General features: G+C 40.2%; 1 protein-coding gene across 1 annotated transcript; it reads left to right on the top strand.

Moving 5' to 3' along the window:
* The first annotated feature begins 777 nt into the window (after positions 1-777).
* On the top strand, positions 778-14,715 carry LOC135181255 (uncharacterized). Its single transcript, XM_064154274.1, has 2 exons — positions 778-900; positions 13,705-14,715. Exons 1-2 carry the CDS (start codon positions 859-861, stop codon positions 14,713-14,715), a joined length of 1,053 nt encoding a protein of 350 aa, XP_064010344.1. The 5' UTR covers positions 778-858.
* The last annotated feature ends 2,166 nt before the right edge of the window (positions 14,716-16,881 follow it).

Genomic DNA, 16,881 nt, shown 5'->3' with positions numbered 1-16,881 from the left:
TGGAGTGCACGATGCATGCTGACTTAAGTTTGAAAGAATGTACTCAAATCTATTTATTTGTATACATTAAGCCTGATTAAATTCCAATGTCTTGAACATTTGCATGTTTCCTTGCTGGATTCCTGTTGGTCCTGATAAAAGCCCAACTGCCCTGGTTGTCAAGACAATAATGAAAAATAAACAGGCTCAGGAACCACTGCATGGCTACAGTACAACCACAGGTTGGCAGACATTCTTAGTAGGTTTGCTTTCCACAACAGAATAGCTCAGAAGAGCATCAGAGACAACACTGCTGCAAGCAGGACGTTCATCAGCACGTATTATAAGAGTCTGCAAATAAGCAATGAAGTTGTCAAGCATCTGTCACTGGATGTAGGGAGGAATTGGCCAAACTGGAAACATCTGCATTTTCTTCTAACAAGAGTCAGAGGAAAAAAGTAGGAGTCAAGTCTACCAAGCAGCTAAGGCCACTCACCAAGGAGAGTGGAGTAGACAAATACCTCGCAAGTCCTCTTGTTAAGGTTAGCTTGTGGATACGCCTCCTGTTGGCTGTGGCTATGAGGTATCCTTCCTGAGAGATTTTATACAGACTGGTAAAGAAAGAACACTTTTCTCTACAAAGAAGCAAGAAGAATACAAGATTTTCACACTTGCTTTTTTCAGCATGCAGAATCTCTTCAGTGAGACTGCAGCAGTTCTGACCCTAATCTCCCACTTCTTATCTCTGTGTAGGATTTCTAAGCCTTTCAGTCCTCCTGAGAAGGCAAGGCACCTGGTCTCTGCACATCCTGTCACAGTAGCTTGAATACTGCAGAGTAAACAGATATCAGGAGGAGGAGGAGGAGGCACTTCTTGGGAATGATAAAACAACGGGCAAAGCAAGAACTGCCTGGCCGGCTGGTAAGTGTGCTAGTCATGGACTTACTGATTGTGCAGGAGTCTTGCTTAGAGAGAAGGTTGGAAATTTTTACCTTTGAAAACTTACTCTGAGAAAGATGAGAACAGAGCAGGAGCTGCTGCTGAGAAGAGGGATCAATGCAGACTACGTGTGGAATGAGTTTATTAATACGTAATAAGACTGAACTTGGGAGCTAATAAAGACAACGTTTTCTAGCTGGGGCATTGCACAGGCACTTGATTGCCATAATAGTAGCAATGGAGAGAATAGAAACAGTGAATGGTACAGCAAAACCAGGCTGAAAATCATTCCTTGTGGAAGCATCTAGTTAAAAGAATGGCTAAACCAGAACAATTTTCTAGAAGAGATCTAATTGAGGATATTTAACAGGGGTGTGAGCAGGAATGAGTGAGCTTTGGAGCACAAAAACATTGAAACTAACGCTGGGCAAAAGATGCCAGATAAGCTTACAATCTCAGTTCCTCTAGTTATTGCTAGCAGGGTGACAATTTCACACAGATAGAAACTGAATGCTTAGACTCTACAAATATCTTCACCTGCAGGGGCCATCTACCATTACAGAATATGGTTGTTCAGCCTTTGACATCTTTCTCTAAAACACCACTTGGTATAATCTATAGAGAAAGAGGCCTGTAGCTGTGGAAAAAATGAGAAGTATTTTCTTCCCAACTTCACTGCATCCCTAATGATGTCTCTAGTCTTCCTATTCAGTCCCCGAGACTGAGTGCAAAACCCATGAGACCTCTACTAAAGCCCATTTGCTTTTAAAAAATGGAAGTACAACTTTTATGTATCCTTTCTAACATTTCTTAGATTTTGTTCTGTAAGTAAACCACTTTTCTAGCTTTTTTTTTGTTGTTGTTTTTTAATGTATTTGCCTTCTCTGTGGAAATCCCCAGTGTCTTCTGAGAGATTAGAAAACTGCTACTACTAAAATAGACTGGCTTATCCAGGCACATTAAGTAACTCTAAAGCCAAGCTACTAATAACAATCACCATCAACTTTTCACTACTGGAGAAAGGTTTTAGGAGAATTTTAAGCCTGATTTGTCTAATTTCCTTAAGGAGATCTCCAAGATCCAAGAACTGAACAAAGAAATTAATAGGAAGCAGATGAGAATGCTACTCTTATTTCTACAATATGAAAAGACAGCTAAAGGAATAAATCCCACAAGAAAAGTATTAGACACAAGGCATTTGTAGGCTTAGGGTTCTACTGGGTGGTTTTCCACATGAGGAAAGTACTTCAGATGCCTGTTAGAGAAACTGGGAAAGAGATGGCATTTCTATTTTGATTTCAGTGATGCTGGTCATGCTGCTTTGACAGCACATTGGTACTGTAAAACTGGAAGAGCAAATAGGGCCTGAGCTACAATGCTGAGATTGAATCTCTGTGTCGCACAGCACACAGAGCATGTTCTCTTCCTGAAGTACACAGACCTTCCATGACCCTCATGAGGGCAATGAAACTTTTCAGGACTATGCTGTGAAATGAAACTTGCACTTCTGGGATGCGGAATGCTTGGTGCCTTTGCAGGTGTGTGGCACCATATGACAGCACAGATAAGTCCAGAGGAGACTGGCTGTGACACAGTCATACTGTGCAACATCAATTGTATTGCTGCTATCACAGCAGAGCAACGACGACAATACATTCACTATAGCATCTATACACATCTCCAGTACCTAAGCTGTAGTTCATTGCTCTGAAATGACTGAAGATCTTATTGAATGCTGGTAATGACCTTGTCTGATTCCCTTTAATCCCTTCACCCTTATTCCAACCCTTCCTGGGACGGAAGACAACATTAACTAGTGCTAGATTAATGATAGTAGCCAGGGAAAAAAATCTCTATTTCACTAAGACATACATACAGCTTTTCAGGTGAGAAACCCAACCAGGATATAGTGCAGAGCCACGCACTACATGATCAGAGGGTAATGTTAGAAAAAAAGTCTTGTTTTACTAAGGCCACATTTTTACAGGCATGATGTGGCTTCATGACTCACTCTAGCTTCCGCCATACCTCTGCTGATTTTCATCAGAAACAAAATTGTCAGGAAGGATAGCCAGCACATGACTCTGTTAAATGTGGACCCTGTCTTCTAGAGATGGGGAACAAGCAGCCACTGCTCCTACACAGCCAATATCCTTTAAACTAAATTTTTGGGTTAGTTATTGCATATGTTAACAGCAACTAAAGCCATCTGGAGGAGCGGATGTTTAGTTATTATTCAAGACTATGAGAAAGAAAAGAAAATGTATCTGAAGATGATTAGAGAGCTCCTTTTCTGTCTTCTGACCCATTAAGAAAGTGCTATGTACTAATAGCTTTAACATGCCTGCCTGTTATGCTCTGATAGGATTTGCCTTTCAAAGCACTCTGGAAAGATAAGACCATAGGCTACTAAATTGGTCTAAGTAATATGGGTATACAGAAGATGTCAAGACACACCAATCTGTGGGCTAAGGTAGTGCACTGTGCCATCAGACAAAACAAAACCAAAAATTGTGTCGAGTCATCTATGGAGAAATTGCCTCCTTCACGAGTGACTTGCAGGTACCAGGAAAAGAATTGTTTTGAGACAGAACACGGGCTGTCACAGTTCTGAGGAGATGTACAGAAGGTCCAAGGATGTGCATGTGGGTAGTCTGTGCTCTTTGGGAGATAGTGCTTTTACTGGTGACTTCTTTGTGCTGAGCATAAAACTGTTAGCATAGACAGAGAGAATTTTAACAAGGCCAAGAGGCTTACCCTACTGAAACTAATGAGCACACGATTCTATTCCACAAGCAAAACTCTGTGTTTTTCCAGAAGGAGGAGGCAAGACTCTACAGACACTTGAATATGAGGTCTTCAATTCAATTTAGATAGAGTATAGGTTTCATATTCACCCTTCTCCACTTGCAAGTAAGCTTGATGGGACTGTTTGAATGTTATGTAGTGACCAGCATGTACAGATGTTTAAACTCTATCCTCAGTTAAGGGATATGAATCATACTAAAGAAGGATGTAGGTGAAAGGCTCCATTTTTCTCTAGCCACCCATAAACCTGAATGAAGGCTACATGCAATTTGTAGAATTGTCATGGTGAATTTGGAAAAGCCCTCATCTTTATTCTACCTGTGTTAAAACCAAAGGCAGTACCACTGCTGATTGCAAAAAGTGAAGGATCAAGGTCTTCTAGGATCTGGAGGGACTGCCCACGGTGTACTGCTGTGTTGCAGTATACACATCCAGCTTGCATTGACACTGAAGATTTCTTTGTTGCTTTAGTTCTGACGCTCACAAGGTGAACAGAAAGATTCCTACTAAGAGCTAAATTTCTGAGAGCAGTGCTATGGTCCTGAGGGCAGAACAATAACAATTTATTAGAAAAGACCTCAAAACACATGGATAATAAATAGTGAACTTGATTGATGGCATGGACCACACTAGAGAAGGCTGTGTCTAAAGCTATAGTTTTAGATTGCTCTACAGAAGCACTGGAATTGCCTCCATGCCCAGCTGCTCAAGGAGCAGGAGAAGAAGTTCTTGTGAATTCAAGGGAGAGCAGCTTACCTGAAGAAGCACAAGGCTGCCTTAGTCCTGATATTGTGCCAGAAAGCTGTTATTTTTCAAGGTTTTCTTTGTTCTTTGCAATGAAATGTGTAAAGCTCTCAGGAGAAAGTTATTTTCTTTTCCTTCCTAACTCCTGAGTGGAAAGCAATGGTAATAAGTAAGAGAAAAATAAATAAAATTGAGGGAGGTGAGCAAAGTAATAAAAATCCTAGGGAGCTGGCAGGACTGAATTCATAGTCTACAATGAAATGAATGGATCTCTCTCCCATGTGCAGACTTGGACTGAAAGGGGCATCTGCAAGTAAAAATGTACTATTTGTTGTCAGGATCACTGGGAATGACACTAACACATAAAAATTCAGAGGCACACAGGTTTGAAAGACTAGCTGCTACTTATCCAAGTAACTGTATAAGGTTCCTTATAAATCAAGAAATAAAGTATGGAGTCAGTGCTGCAGCTGCAATGAAATTTTGTCTTTTTGAAAATCAGTTGTCTTTTGTCCAAGAGCTGAGCACAGAGTTAGAGTAAAGCAAGGGATCTACTTACATTTACAGATTAGCAATGCCAGCTGCTAAGTACTGGATCAAAAAATCCACTTTTGACTGACGGACTAGAAAATGTTCAAAAGCACAAGTCACAAATGCAAGGATCTCATACCTCATGGTTCGGAAGAAACAAAAATGGCTGCTATATAGACATTTAATATACATCATCTCCAGGGCACCACCAGTGATCCATGTAGCCAAGAACAGCAAGTGCTGAATGAGGGAATTATTCCAAGATGTCAAACCAGGAGCTCCTATAGTTAATGCAACAACATTTGTGTCCTAGATGTCAAAGAGAAGGAAGAAGAAATGGAGTGAAGGATCCCTCCACATTCTTCCAATAAGCTAGGTAGCATCATAGCTTATTTCCCTAGGCTCCTAAGGGTGGGGGGAAATTGCTTGGTGTAGATTGGTTAGAGATGTGTTGTCTTTTTTTTTTGATGCACCAACATCACAATCAAATATCTCCTTATAGGTATTTGCACATATAAAGATGCATGGGTTAAAATAAAAACAAACCCAAAAAGCTACCTTTCTTCATTCTAGGACCAGAATCATGAAACACGATTCAAAAGATTCTCAAAGTTCCTGGGCCTGAAACAAGATCAGAAAGGGAGTAAACCACCATGAACTCTGTATACCACAGTGACAAAAAAAGGGGTATTAGCTCCTAATAGCACACTTCCTTGGCATGGTACTGCAACAAAAACATCTGTTTGGAGTCTGGAGTGTAATTCAGTTATTTGGCTAAGTTTTATTATTGCATTTCTCCCTCACCTCCCACAAAGAACCTACCTGGTTATATTATGGATTTTAATCTGCAGGAAACCCAAAATTGCCCATCTGGCTGTATTTAGGCAGAGATTCCACAAGGAAGAAACAGGATAAGAGTTTAATTCTCAGTAGTTCATGTATAAACTATCCCCAGTTTTCTTTAGCTAGGACAAATTGATTGGAGAAGGTATCACAGCGTAACTATCTGCCAAAGCTCTCCCACTGCATTTTAACCATTTCAGAACTCCTCTCTATGAAGATATGAAGAAAGTGGTATCCTTGTGTTTAAATTATCTTCACTAAATAGGATAATTAATCTGAAATTGCTATTCTGGATGATCCCATTTGAATTTTTAGAAAGGTGCTTTACCCTAGAGATCCAAAAGGGAATCTCTTTGATAGTAAATGTAAAATGAAATCATGGCCAGAGTAGCGATACTCGGTGAAATCATGAAATCAATTACATCCCAATTCAGCCTGGCTTTGAGAGGTTTAAGTGATGCACAGCAGATAATTCCATCCTTTAATTCAAAGGATACATGTTTGTTCACTCTAAATCACCCTGTCTGAGAAGACTGGGATGTATCAGCTTGGGGTTTTTTTTGAATGGAAGTGCTCTCACCAGATAATTATTTTTCTTAGTTGTGGACTTTATTTATTTCTTTGGTTCAGTGGGCAGTACAGATTTTGGCAAAGTCACCATATAATCATGCTTTATTTGAATGGGTAGTCTTGAATGGGCTTTGCTCCTATGTAACAGGTTTTGAGCTTCAATTGTTCTTAGCTTTTGAAAGTGTCATTAACCATTATTCCCAACAGCTTAGTTGTCTATGTGGCTTGGGCTTTCCAAGAATGAATATCAAGTGTCAAGGTTACACCTGGCAAAAATAAGGAGAGTGGGTGACTGAGAAAATGAGATCAAGCAGTTTTTCATCTTTTTGCTAATCCTGGACTAAGCAGAGGCCACATCAGCCACATCAGAGCTCAGAGCAGCTAAGAGGCTGCTGTGAAGTCTGCCAGCCTCAATGGTTCCTTCTGGAGAACCGTGCCAGCTGGATCCTTTCTAGCCCATCCCGATTCCTCTCTGTGGCAATATGCCCATTGCTCAAAAGTGAGCAAAGCTCTCACTGTGCCAGCTGCCACAGGGATCTTTGGCTGCTTCTTGAAAACATTCTCTTTGGGGCTATGTCAGCAAACCAGGTGGAGTTACAGTTAAGATTTTGGCAATATCTGCAACTCTGGGGCTGTGTTTAAGGTCACATTTCTGTATCTGTGCTTGCCTTCATTTAATCTTGTTTGTTCTGACGTCAATGCAAATGTAGCAGCAAGCTCATGCTGTTACATACTCTCTGTTATGCCTTTTTTCTTTCAAATCATGGCTGGTGTCTTATGATTGAGTTAAAATTACTATGGAGATGGGCAGGTTGTTTTAACAGTGCAGTAGCTCGTGTGTTGGCATATTCTATCCAAACACAGAGTATCTGCACTTAATAATTCTATTCAATTGATTCTTGTTATAACAGCCAAAAAGCTGAGTTCACTGTGAACTGTGTGCCTGTATCCTGATGTGATTCAGCCCTGAATGCTAATGTATTAGTCCTGCCTATTTTATACATAAACAATTTATTACCTTCATATGAATTAAATTTTTATGACATAGATGAATGTATTCTGCCTACCATCTGCAAGGTCCTACAGTGGTCTCCAAACAGTGCAGAGATCCACACATCAATGAAACATAGCCCTTTCCAGAGCATAGCAAAGGAGCTGAATTACACTGCACAACTTTAGGACCACTGGGCAGAACCAAGCAGTGTCCTGCTGAAGCTAGAGGCAAATTTAGGTTGGAAGAGGTTATGGTGACTTTCTCAAGCAGCGTAGCAGATTTAACAGACTCCCAATTACTGCAAAATATCTAAAGGGCATCCCTTGAGTGCAAGGCATAGACTTATATATGGCTGTGGAGCATGCTTGTAGAAAAAGTAGTACCAGCTCCTACATCCCCTGCCTGCCCACTGCACTGCTTTATAAAGCAGCTTCTATTTGAAGTGTGAAAGGGAGACGAGTCAGATAATGGGCCTGAGGATAAAAGAAGTGACATCAAAATCTTTCAACATCCATGTCATTACTCAATCTGAGGATGGGCTGTCGTTAACTATTTTCTGGCCTTAAATGCTACAGCATTCAACAAGGAAATGTTAAGTTTTCAGGGAACTGGAACACTGTGGACTTTCAGGTCATATTTAATAATTTTTAACAAAGGAGCTCTGTCTGTACTACTCCTGCTGTCAAAGCAAAGATTAACAGGACTAGCAGGTAATTCTACCTCAACTTCAGTACTGGTATATCACTACATGCTGCCTACAGGTTAATAGGAATATTTGAAAAACTTGAAGTGGTAGTACAAGGTGAGTAATAAGCACAGAATGTGGCTAAGAAAATTACTGCAAAAGGTAGAACAAATAATCAAAGTTTGTCTCAGCCATTAACAGGAGTCTCCTTCACAGGCTGCAGTCCACTGCTGGCTCCATAGAATGAGTTTCCTTCCTTTACTTCAGCCACAAAGTGGGATAGAATCATCTGGAAGATGAGTTACCTCACTATCTGAGGAACTGTATCAAGTACCTATTTTCAGCAAACATGACCTGGTCACACTTTGTTCCTACTGAGGGTGTCTTAGACATCCAGCTCAGACTAGGCTCTAACAGCTGAAGAGAGCATAGCTGAGCACAGCCATCAAACAGCTTGTAAATGCACTCCCAAAGACTTCCCTGCTACAGGGATTCCTCTGGTTTGATGAGGCTACACGTGAAGCAACCTGTTGGTAACATGCCTTAACTAAAATATGAAGCACACCTGGACTAGAAACAATTTCATTCCCTTCTGTTTGAGCTATGAACTTGCAAACATTTTGCAGCAAGGGGAAAGGAGAGGGGCTTTTAGCCTTTTAGCTGGACACTAAGGAAGACTTTAGTACTGAAGATTCTTTGTATTAAACTGTCCCTGTCAAAGGGCACCTCCAAAGGTACCCTTGCTGTCAATGTTCAAAGTCATGCCAGTTTTTCACTGCTGGCCTAATTGGTCTAATAAACCAGAAAGGAACAATTCTGGGAAGAGAAATGACCCCAAAACACTATGGAGAGATGGGATATGAAGGCTTGAGGATGTCTGTTCTCAGAAGCCTATATGTTTTAAGACAAGATAATGGCACTGCTGACACCTTTTCAGGAGACAGGGATGCTCATTCTTCTGTTCTGAATGAAATATTGCAGGGGAGAGCTGAGAAAAGGTGTTTGTCTCGCTGAGTATTTGAGTGCAATGGGTGAGTGGCATCCAGAGACCAGGCAGATCGAATGATTGTAGAGTTGCTCTCATTGCCTTCAAGGTGCTGGCCTCTTATCAGTGGGATAGTGCAGGGTAACAAATTAATTCCTAGACAGGAGTTTCCATTGCAGTAGACAGCTCCTTCTCTTTGGATTTTACAGTACCAAGTTCTAAATGAAGAAAAACTGGCTATCTTTGTGGGCATGTAGCACAAGCAGAAGTTGGTAGTTTGCAAGGGATATTGCATTTTTAATTTCTGTTTGACTCCATTCACAGCAATGAGAAGATTTAGGGCAGTTCTGTAATGTCACACAAACATAGGCACCCTAGTCAGCATGGGATCAACTGCAGACGCAGGCCTCTACTTCTCACAACTTCTTGTTGAAATGGCTGGGATTTGAAGGTGTTCAGGACTGAGGAAAATCAATTTCCTTATTCTGATAGTTGAAGCTGAGTTTTTTGAAGCAGAAGCTGCAATCTTGAGTTATGATTATAATAATTAAATAAGTTGACTGAATTTAAGAATGTGCTACTGTTGAAAACCAGGTCATTTATTTACACTCCAAATCTGGATTCAAAAGTCTAATAGCAGTTGCTCTCTACTTACAAGTCTTTGTCTTGGTCTAAGTGAGGAACAATGCTCCTGTTTATAAGTGAAAGCTTGAAAAGTTAGCTTGCATGACTTGTCATCACAGTGTCAGTTGGAAGTCCAGCACTGCCTCCTCTTCTTTCCTGCAACATCACAAATCCCTACAGGAAGTTTCCCTACACTTAGGTTGTTCAGTAATTTTGGCAGTCACGAAGGAAGTCTGGAGACTGTGGTTTGCAAATTAGCCATCTGCAAGGGCATGTCTGCTGTAGGTTTCCTAGAACTCAGAGTGGTCTCTTCATGAATTCATGTAGGAGTCACTAAAGCAATGATGACATTAGGAATAAGGGTGTGTCAAATTGTAGGAAATGGTCTAACTTCTCTTAAGATTCCCCAAAATTTATGAACAATTTTTTTCACTAAACATTCCTTTAGATGAATAATGTCACATCCAAACTGTTCTCTCACTTACAAAATAACTCACTTCAATGCAACAAGCCCTATACAAAGCAAGACTTTTACTAAGGTCTTTAAAATCCTACACAGTATAAAGAAATTGGCTGAGCAGCACTGAGAAAAATGCTGTATGCATGCTTGCATAATTTTCAAGTGATTATAGATTTTCTCGTGCTTTGATTATTTAATGGCCGTTACCTTCTCTAGAGCACTTTGTGTCAGAAAATTACATTATCTGGAATTGACCCTTTTTTGAGAACTAAGAGAACTCCATCTCACCTGAGTGCTGAGTAACTTAATACTGTCTAATATACTTACACCCAAAGTCTTCCTAGGGGTTGGGAGAGGACATAACTACAGATTTACAGGTGGAAAGCACAGTCATAGAGGAACAAAATATCTTCCCTGCCATCACATGAGGAGCTTGTTGTAGAAAAGGGATTGTAAGTGAGCTTCCTGATACTGGTCTGGTGTTTAGACCACTCACTTGTGTTTCTTTTGTTGTGCTTTGAAACTCTTCTTGCTATCACTATTGTTTTAAGATACCATGTAGTACAATGGGAAGGGAGCTGTGGCAGAATGGCACATGATCTCTGGATGCTGAACTGAGGAGACACAGGAGCAGCTCCTGTGCAATCTCTCAACTTGTTCCACCATAGTACCTGTTGTTTTGGGATCAAAGACAGCTAGGTGTGGTGTTAGATTTGTCTTCAGTACTGCTGACTGCAGACACTGTTAGGTTTCATCTTCACCAGCCTGATGTACCATTTGACCTCCACTGGCCTACAGTCAATATTGGGTTGTAATTTTTTTCTGGTACATCAAATGATGACGTGAGGTTCTGATGTTGCAGATGTTATCTTTATGCAGACAAGAGTACTGCAAGACTGGATAGTTAAGGCTTTTCTGGGAGCTGTTCAGGTGCTGGCTCTGTTTGCTGCCAGCCATTCACAGTGACAGTGCATGTAAAATCTGCCATGGAAGCAATTCCATTCACTCCTAGATGTTTGAACTGAATCACTTCTCTCCCCTGTTGAATGACAGCATGTGTAATGGAACTGCATGTGCCAAAGGGCTTTTCAGTAGGAAAGCTTCAGGCATCACATGGAGAATTAAGGCACACTGAAGGCTTGGTATTTATTTTTTGAATTGAACTCAGAAAACTCCACTCTGGGGAAAAGCTTTCAACTAGATAAGATGGAGGATTTGATCTGTGAGCTTCCTTTCTTAGGTATTTCTGTCCTCCCCTTTGAACCACAGCAATCAGTCGATACACGTGATGACGGGAAGGAAAAGCATCTGAGTTGTGTAACATCTGCTTACCACTACAGATTATCCTCTAGCAATGAGATTAAAGCTTTTCCCCATGCAGGAGGAGCTTGAGATTTAGAGAGTTTTGTTTGGTTCATTGGATGGTTTAGGGTTTTGTTTTTTTTTTCATTATGCAATGTACTATAAATTTGGCTTCAATGAACAAGGAGAGGAAACTTCACAAGTGTGACTTAGAAACCAGGGATTTTAAAAGGAAGCAGAGGTTTTCAGGGATTCCCTTCAACCATTATGTATCTATAATAATGTATATTATAATCCCAGTATTGCCTCCTGGTGGTTATGTTCACAATAGGACTGTAATAGTGAAGTATTTTTGAGCAGTACAGAGAAATGACTTGCATAAAATAGTGGTTTGGATCTCAAGACCTGCAGAGCCTTGTTTAGCACAGAAACCTGCTGCTTTGTTTGCTGACAGATTGACTTTCTGGTTAAAGTCCAGCTGGCTGTCAGGAGATCTAAGCACATTCTATGTGCTTGTCCCATTTTGGTTCCTCATTTTTGCCAGGTACCCACCAAAAGAAAATTTCAGGGCCTCTGAAGCTGCTTCAGAAATGTCTTGTTTAATCAATTGTAGAAAGAAAAACAGAGGCTGTGGACCAAGATGGAAAGGAATCTTAGCTCAGTCTCTTTTCTCAACTTAGTTTCCAATCTGGTGAACAAGGTTTCAAAATGGCATCTGATTTTCCTAAGACTGCATTGCAAATCTCACTTTCTGCTTATATACCAAGTGTTTATTACACTGCAATGAGCAGACACCTGAGATCAAAATGAAGTAAAATAACAGAAACATCTCTTTCTGAGGGCTGTGTATTCTGGGCACTAAGACAAGTTAAGCAGAGGTTCATCATATTCTCATTTATGGGAGACATCAAGTTCCTAGAGGCCACTCCATGCTAATTTGTCATTGGGCCACAGTGCATGCAATAAATTTAGTAAAATATGTACTGTGAGGCTTCTGGTTTTGCCCTTCCATTACTGCACAGTTTATATTGGAAGGATCAGCAAGCTGAGACCAGGGAGGAAAGCATTTAAATTACATGAAGGTTGTGGTTTCTAAATAAAGACTGGTGGTGCCTTTGATAATACCACTATCGCAATACTTTGATCCTGAGAGCTTGAAGCAGTCGTTCTTTGTATGGGTCTCTCATTGACTGCAAAGGGAATTTTGGGCACAGAGCAATTACCTACACAAGACTGGGCCAATTACTTAATTAAATTTTAAGTAGGAGTATATACATAGCAGATGGACATTTTGAGAAGGTACTGAGTAATGTGTGCAGGGTAACAGAGGATGCAGCTTATCTTGCAGATTAGCCTTGGATGGGTTTTAAGTGCATTATCATTAGGACTCCAATCAGATTTAGGTGGTGTGTAAAATTTCTCCAAGTCTTCCTAACTTGGCTGATTTTTCCTCAGATGAATTCAGCAGAGAATGATCTAATCACCTAATCACTCTTGTCTAAAACCAGCATGAAAACACAGAATGGCCATAGCTAGAAGGTGGCATTGTCTAGGAAGGTTGTTCTATATTCATTTTTAAAGGCAACTGAGAGGCTTTTCAAGCAAGATCTTTTAAAAAAATGATAATGTCTATGTACTTTGTTGTTTAGTTTTTCTTTCTTTCCATTCCCATACCTCACTTTGAATTAGAGCTTTTGTTCTGTTTCATTGCTTTATGTGTCTGCATTTCAGGACAAAAGTTTATTTATGTTTCTTTTATTTCACTTCTCATTTAGAGAGCTGTAGGCAGCCTTAAGTGTTTTCTTGGAACACAGCAAGAAACAAAAGGGACAAGACAGATATAACTTTTATTTACAATGATACTAAGATCAGGTACTTAAAATTCCTACTCACTGCTTGCTGCTCAGAAAGGACACTCAATATTTGGGAGAGAGTGGGAGCAAGAATGATAATGCTGTTTGAGATGCACCGGTGACAGCTAGGGAGGAGCTGCCTTGATTCCTCAGTTGTCAGGGCTATTTATTCTCCAGACAGAGACTAAATTTGCCCTTTATTTTAGATTAGCCTGGGGTATGTCAAAATACAGAGCACAGTGTCTAGGATTTATAGTTATGAGGAGTATGCTTTAAGGGACACCAAGCTTGCACTCTTGTCAGACTCTCAAATGTCATAAAAAAACCTAACAATGTTGACTAGTAAGAAGTATGATAGTTATTCTTGCATCCATCACTTTCTTTCAGAGTGTCTTGATGGCTGAAGAAAAGCCCAGGTACGACTGCACTGTCAGTGAAGTCACCATTGTGAACCTGCAGTCCGAGAAAAATCCCACTCACATCATGGCAGGAGGGAAGACAGGAAGCGAACACAGAAAGCTTGGTTTCCAGCCTCTTTCTCCAAGGATTTCAGAGAAAAGGCTGTCTCAGGGAGAGAAAAAAGTATGGCCAGAAAAAGTGAAAAAAGAAGCTTTGTCCCCTAGCTTGCATTGTTCAAATGAGTCCTGCAGCACAGAAAACATCACCGTGAAGAGGCCAATGAAGTTAGCCCCTCTGGAGATCCCTGTGGAAGTAAAAGAAGCCCAGCTCCAAAAGATCATGAGCTTCCAGAGAGAAGCCCAAATGGCTGCTCAGAAGCTGACAGTTATCAACTCAATCAGCAAGGAACCCCATGTGAAAAGGGTAAAGAATCTGGTTCAAGGGGAGGTTGAAAACCCTCAAGAGATGAAGCTGAGTGAGCAGGCAGCTCTAGAGAATAAAGATGATCCTGTAGCCCCTAAAAGCAGTAAACCTTTGGGAGAAATTCAAATTATTTTACCTTCAGAGGCAACTTCTAAGTTAACTAAACAACCTGGTGTTGAAGATGCTCCAAAGAAACTCCATAAGCTATTAATTCCCACTCTCCAGGTACCTGACATGCATGAAGAGTTTAACAGACCTGACAGCATCTCTGATCCTTGCCAGAATGTTTCTCGGCGCCGATTCAGATTAAGGCACTTGAAAGAGCAGCAGGAAGACCATGGGAAAGCCAAACCCCTAAAGGCCATGGATCCAAGTGTGGGAGAAGGAAATCAGAAATCCGCAGGTCAAAGAACACAAAAAACCCTCAGTGATGCAAGCAAGCTCATTGAAAATGTGGCCAAAAAGCAGAAGGAACGAGGAGAAAAGCAAGGGGAAATGGATGAAGCCTCATTTGTGAGGAGGCAGTCTACTCGAAGAATGGCCTTGGGAGACATCATCCAGGTGGATGAAGACTGAATTTCACACACTATGTAATGCACAGGAGATTTAGACACAACAGCTACCCAGTAAAATGTTTTAGAATGACTGCTTAGATAGAAGTGTTCAGAAGAGTGTCTGGAGACATTAGTAGACCACAAAGTAAAAACAAGTTCATATTATTGCACGTCTGTTATTTCTGGAATGCTCAAACAAATGGGTTATAGGACAAATATCCTTCTACTCTGCTCAGTGCTACAAAGCCCACAGCTACAGTCCCAAGGCCGGCATGGAGTACATCTTTTCAAGACACACGTGGCTTATGTAGGAAAAATCTGGATGTGTCCTGTGTGGAGGGACCAAGAGATAAACATAAACCTTAGAAAATACTGTGTTTGGGGCAAGACAAAAACAAGCAACATTGTATGCTCCTGTGAATGCATCCCCTCTCACTTTCAACTGTGACAAGTTTGTTTCAGAAAGACAAGACTATAATGTTCTTCATATATATAGCTGGCCAAACACAACAGTAATTAATTAGCTTAAGCTTTAGCAAGTGACATTTAAATAAGAAAATGAGAAATACTTTTAAACACTGAAGAATGTTATTTACAGAGATGGGAATCTCTGTCATTTGAAGTGTAAATAATACATTAGACAAACACCTGCCAGGGATGATTTCAGAAGAGTTAATAATTCAGACACAACAAAGGCCAGATGATCTGTAATGTCCTTCAGTCTCTGTTTTATTTCCTATGGTCTACCTTTTCAGTTGTCCACTTGCAGGGCTACTAGCCAACTGTGTAGAGCAAAAATGTACAATTAAAGTAACTCTTCCCATTGCACTGATTCTTCTTTGTTGTCTTACTGCTAGTGTCAAGATCATCAGCGAATCCTTCATAAGGAAGCATCTAATAGATTATTTCTTGATTTCTTCAGACCTACTTCTGTTTGTTCTTTCCAATTTCTTGGTTGGGGGAGGAACAGTTAATCCTTATATTTCCATTGTCTCAACTCTGTCTTGAACTTTTTAATCTGCTTATTTTGGGTCATCTTTTAAGATACCATCGTCATAAAGCAGAAAATAAATCAAGCATGTACAGTCTTAATTTAGTCCTATAAATCTTTTTAGGGAGCAAAAACTGGTTTATGTATTTTTATACACTTATGACAATCTGCCAGAGATGCTAGCACAATGCAAATATTAATGTTAACATGTAATGAGATTTGTAAATGGCTTTTGCAACAAAAATAAGGATGTTCACTGTGTTCCAGTAGCTCATGTGTTTGAGTTGCTTGGTTTGCTTTTAATAAAGCTGGTCTTTTGTGCTTATCAAATGATCTTAGCAGCTGACACCTAGAATACAATGGTGAGATTTGCCATAAAAGTACAAGAGTTGGGAAAAATACATGGATGCCTCTGGAAAAACAGAAGGTGGCAAGAAATAGCAGAAATCAGCCTTTAAACACATTTGGGTTGGTGGGAGAAAAGAACAAAGCACTTGCATAGTACAGAAGAGGTAAGACTACTTTTGCATTTCATCCTTTCCTTTATGTTCACAGTGAAGACAGCCAAAGACAGCAGATGAAGTCTTGGAAACTATTTAAGCATTGTTCTTCATTCCAACAATATTGGAAAATGTGACTTTTTTTTTTAATGGCATGTTCCTTTATTTTTCTCTTAGTAAGAGAAAAGTCCTTGTGATATGCGGGCAGTAAGAAGAAATAGTAATTTGACTCACAAACTCAACTGCATGTCTGACTGCATGTCATTGCACATACTTAATTGTGATTATGGAACTGCAATACAAATAAGATTATGGTGGCATGTCTCAAGTTCCCAGCCTGCCAGTGTTAACGTGGTCTCCAAAGAAACTGCTACTCAGATATGCTATTTACCATATAAGAGGGGTGCCATGGAAGAACAGGTGAGTTTTTTAAGTTTGGCCTGCCTCAACCCACCTGGCTGATACTTCTGCCTTGGAAATACAGTGGCAACTCAACTAGGATGAACAACCTTCAATTATCCAGAACCATAGGAAGATCACTGTGTTTATCAGAATGACTTGTTCTACTCCCTTTACTTAGCTCTTTTAATGCAACTAAATGCATTAAACCTTGTTCCCAGGAACAAATGATAAAACATTGTTTTAAAAACGTAAAAGAGTGAAATTGAAAAGAACTTACAGGTCCAAACTTTGTCCT

The sequence above is a fragment of the Pogoniulus pusillus genome, chromosome 14 (assembly GCF_015220805.1).
Source record: "Pogoniulus pusillus isolate bPogPus1 chromosome 14, bPogPus1.pri, whole genome shotgun sequence".
NCBI classification, from domain to species: Eukaryota; Metazoa; Chordata; class Aves; order Piciformes; family Lybiidae; genus Pogoniulus; species Pogoniulus pusillus.
This window is presented reverse-complemented; position numbering and strand designations above follow the sequence as displayed.

What these genes read in the sequence shown, in the direction of transcription:
- LOC135181255 (XM_064154274.1), top strand. Translation starts at nt 859, where the DNA reads ATGATAAAACAACGGGCAAAGCAAGAACTGCCTGGCCGGCTG. An exon ending in AAGAACTGCCTGGCCGGCTG is followed by an intron (nt 901 to 13,704) that starts GTAAGTGTGCTA and finishes ACTTTCTTTCAG; the next exon opens with AGTGTCTTGATGGCTGAAGA.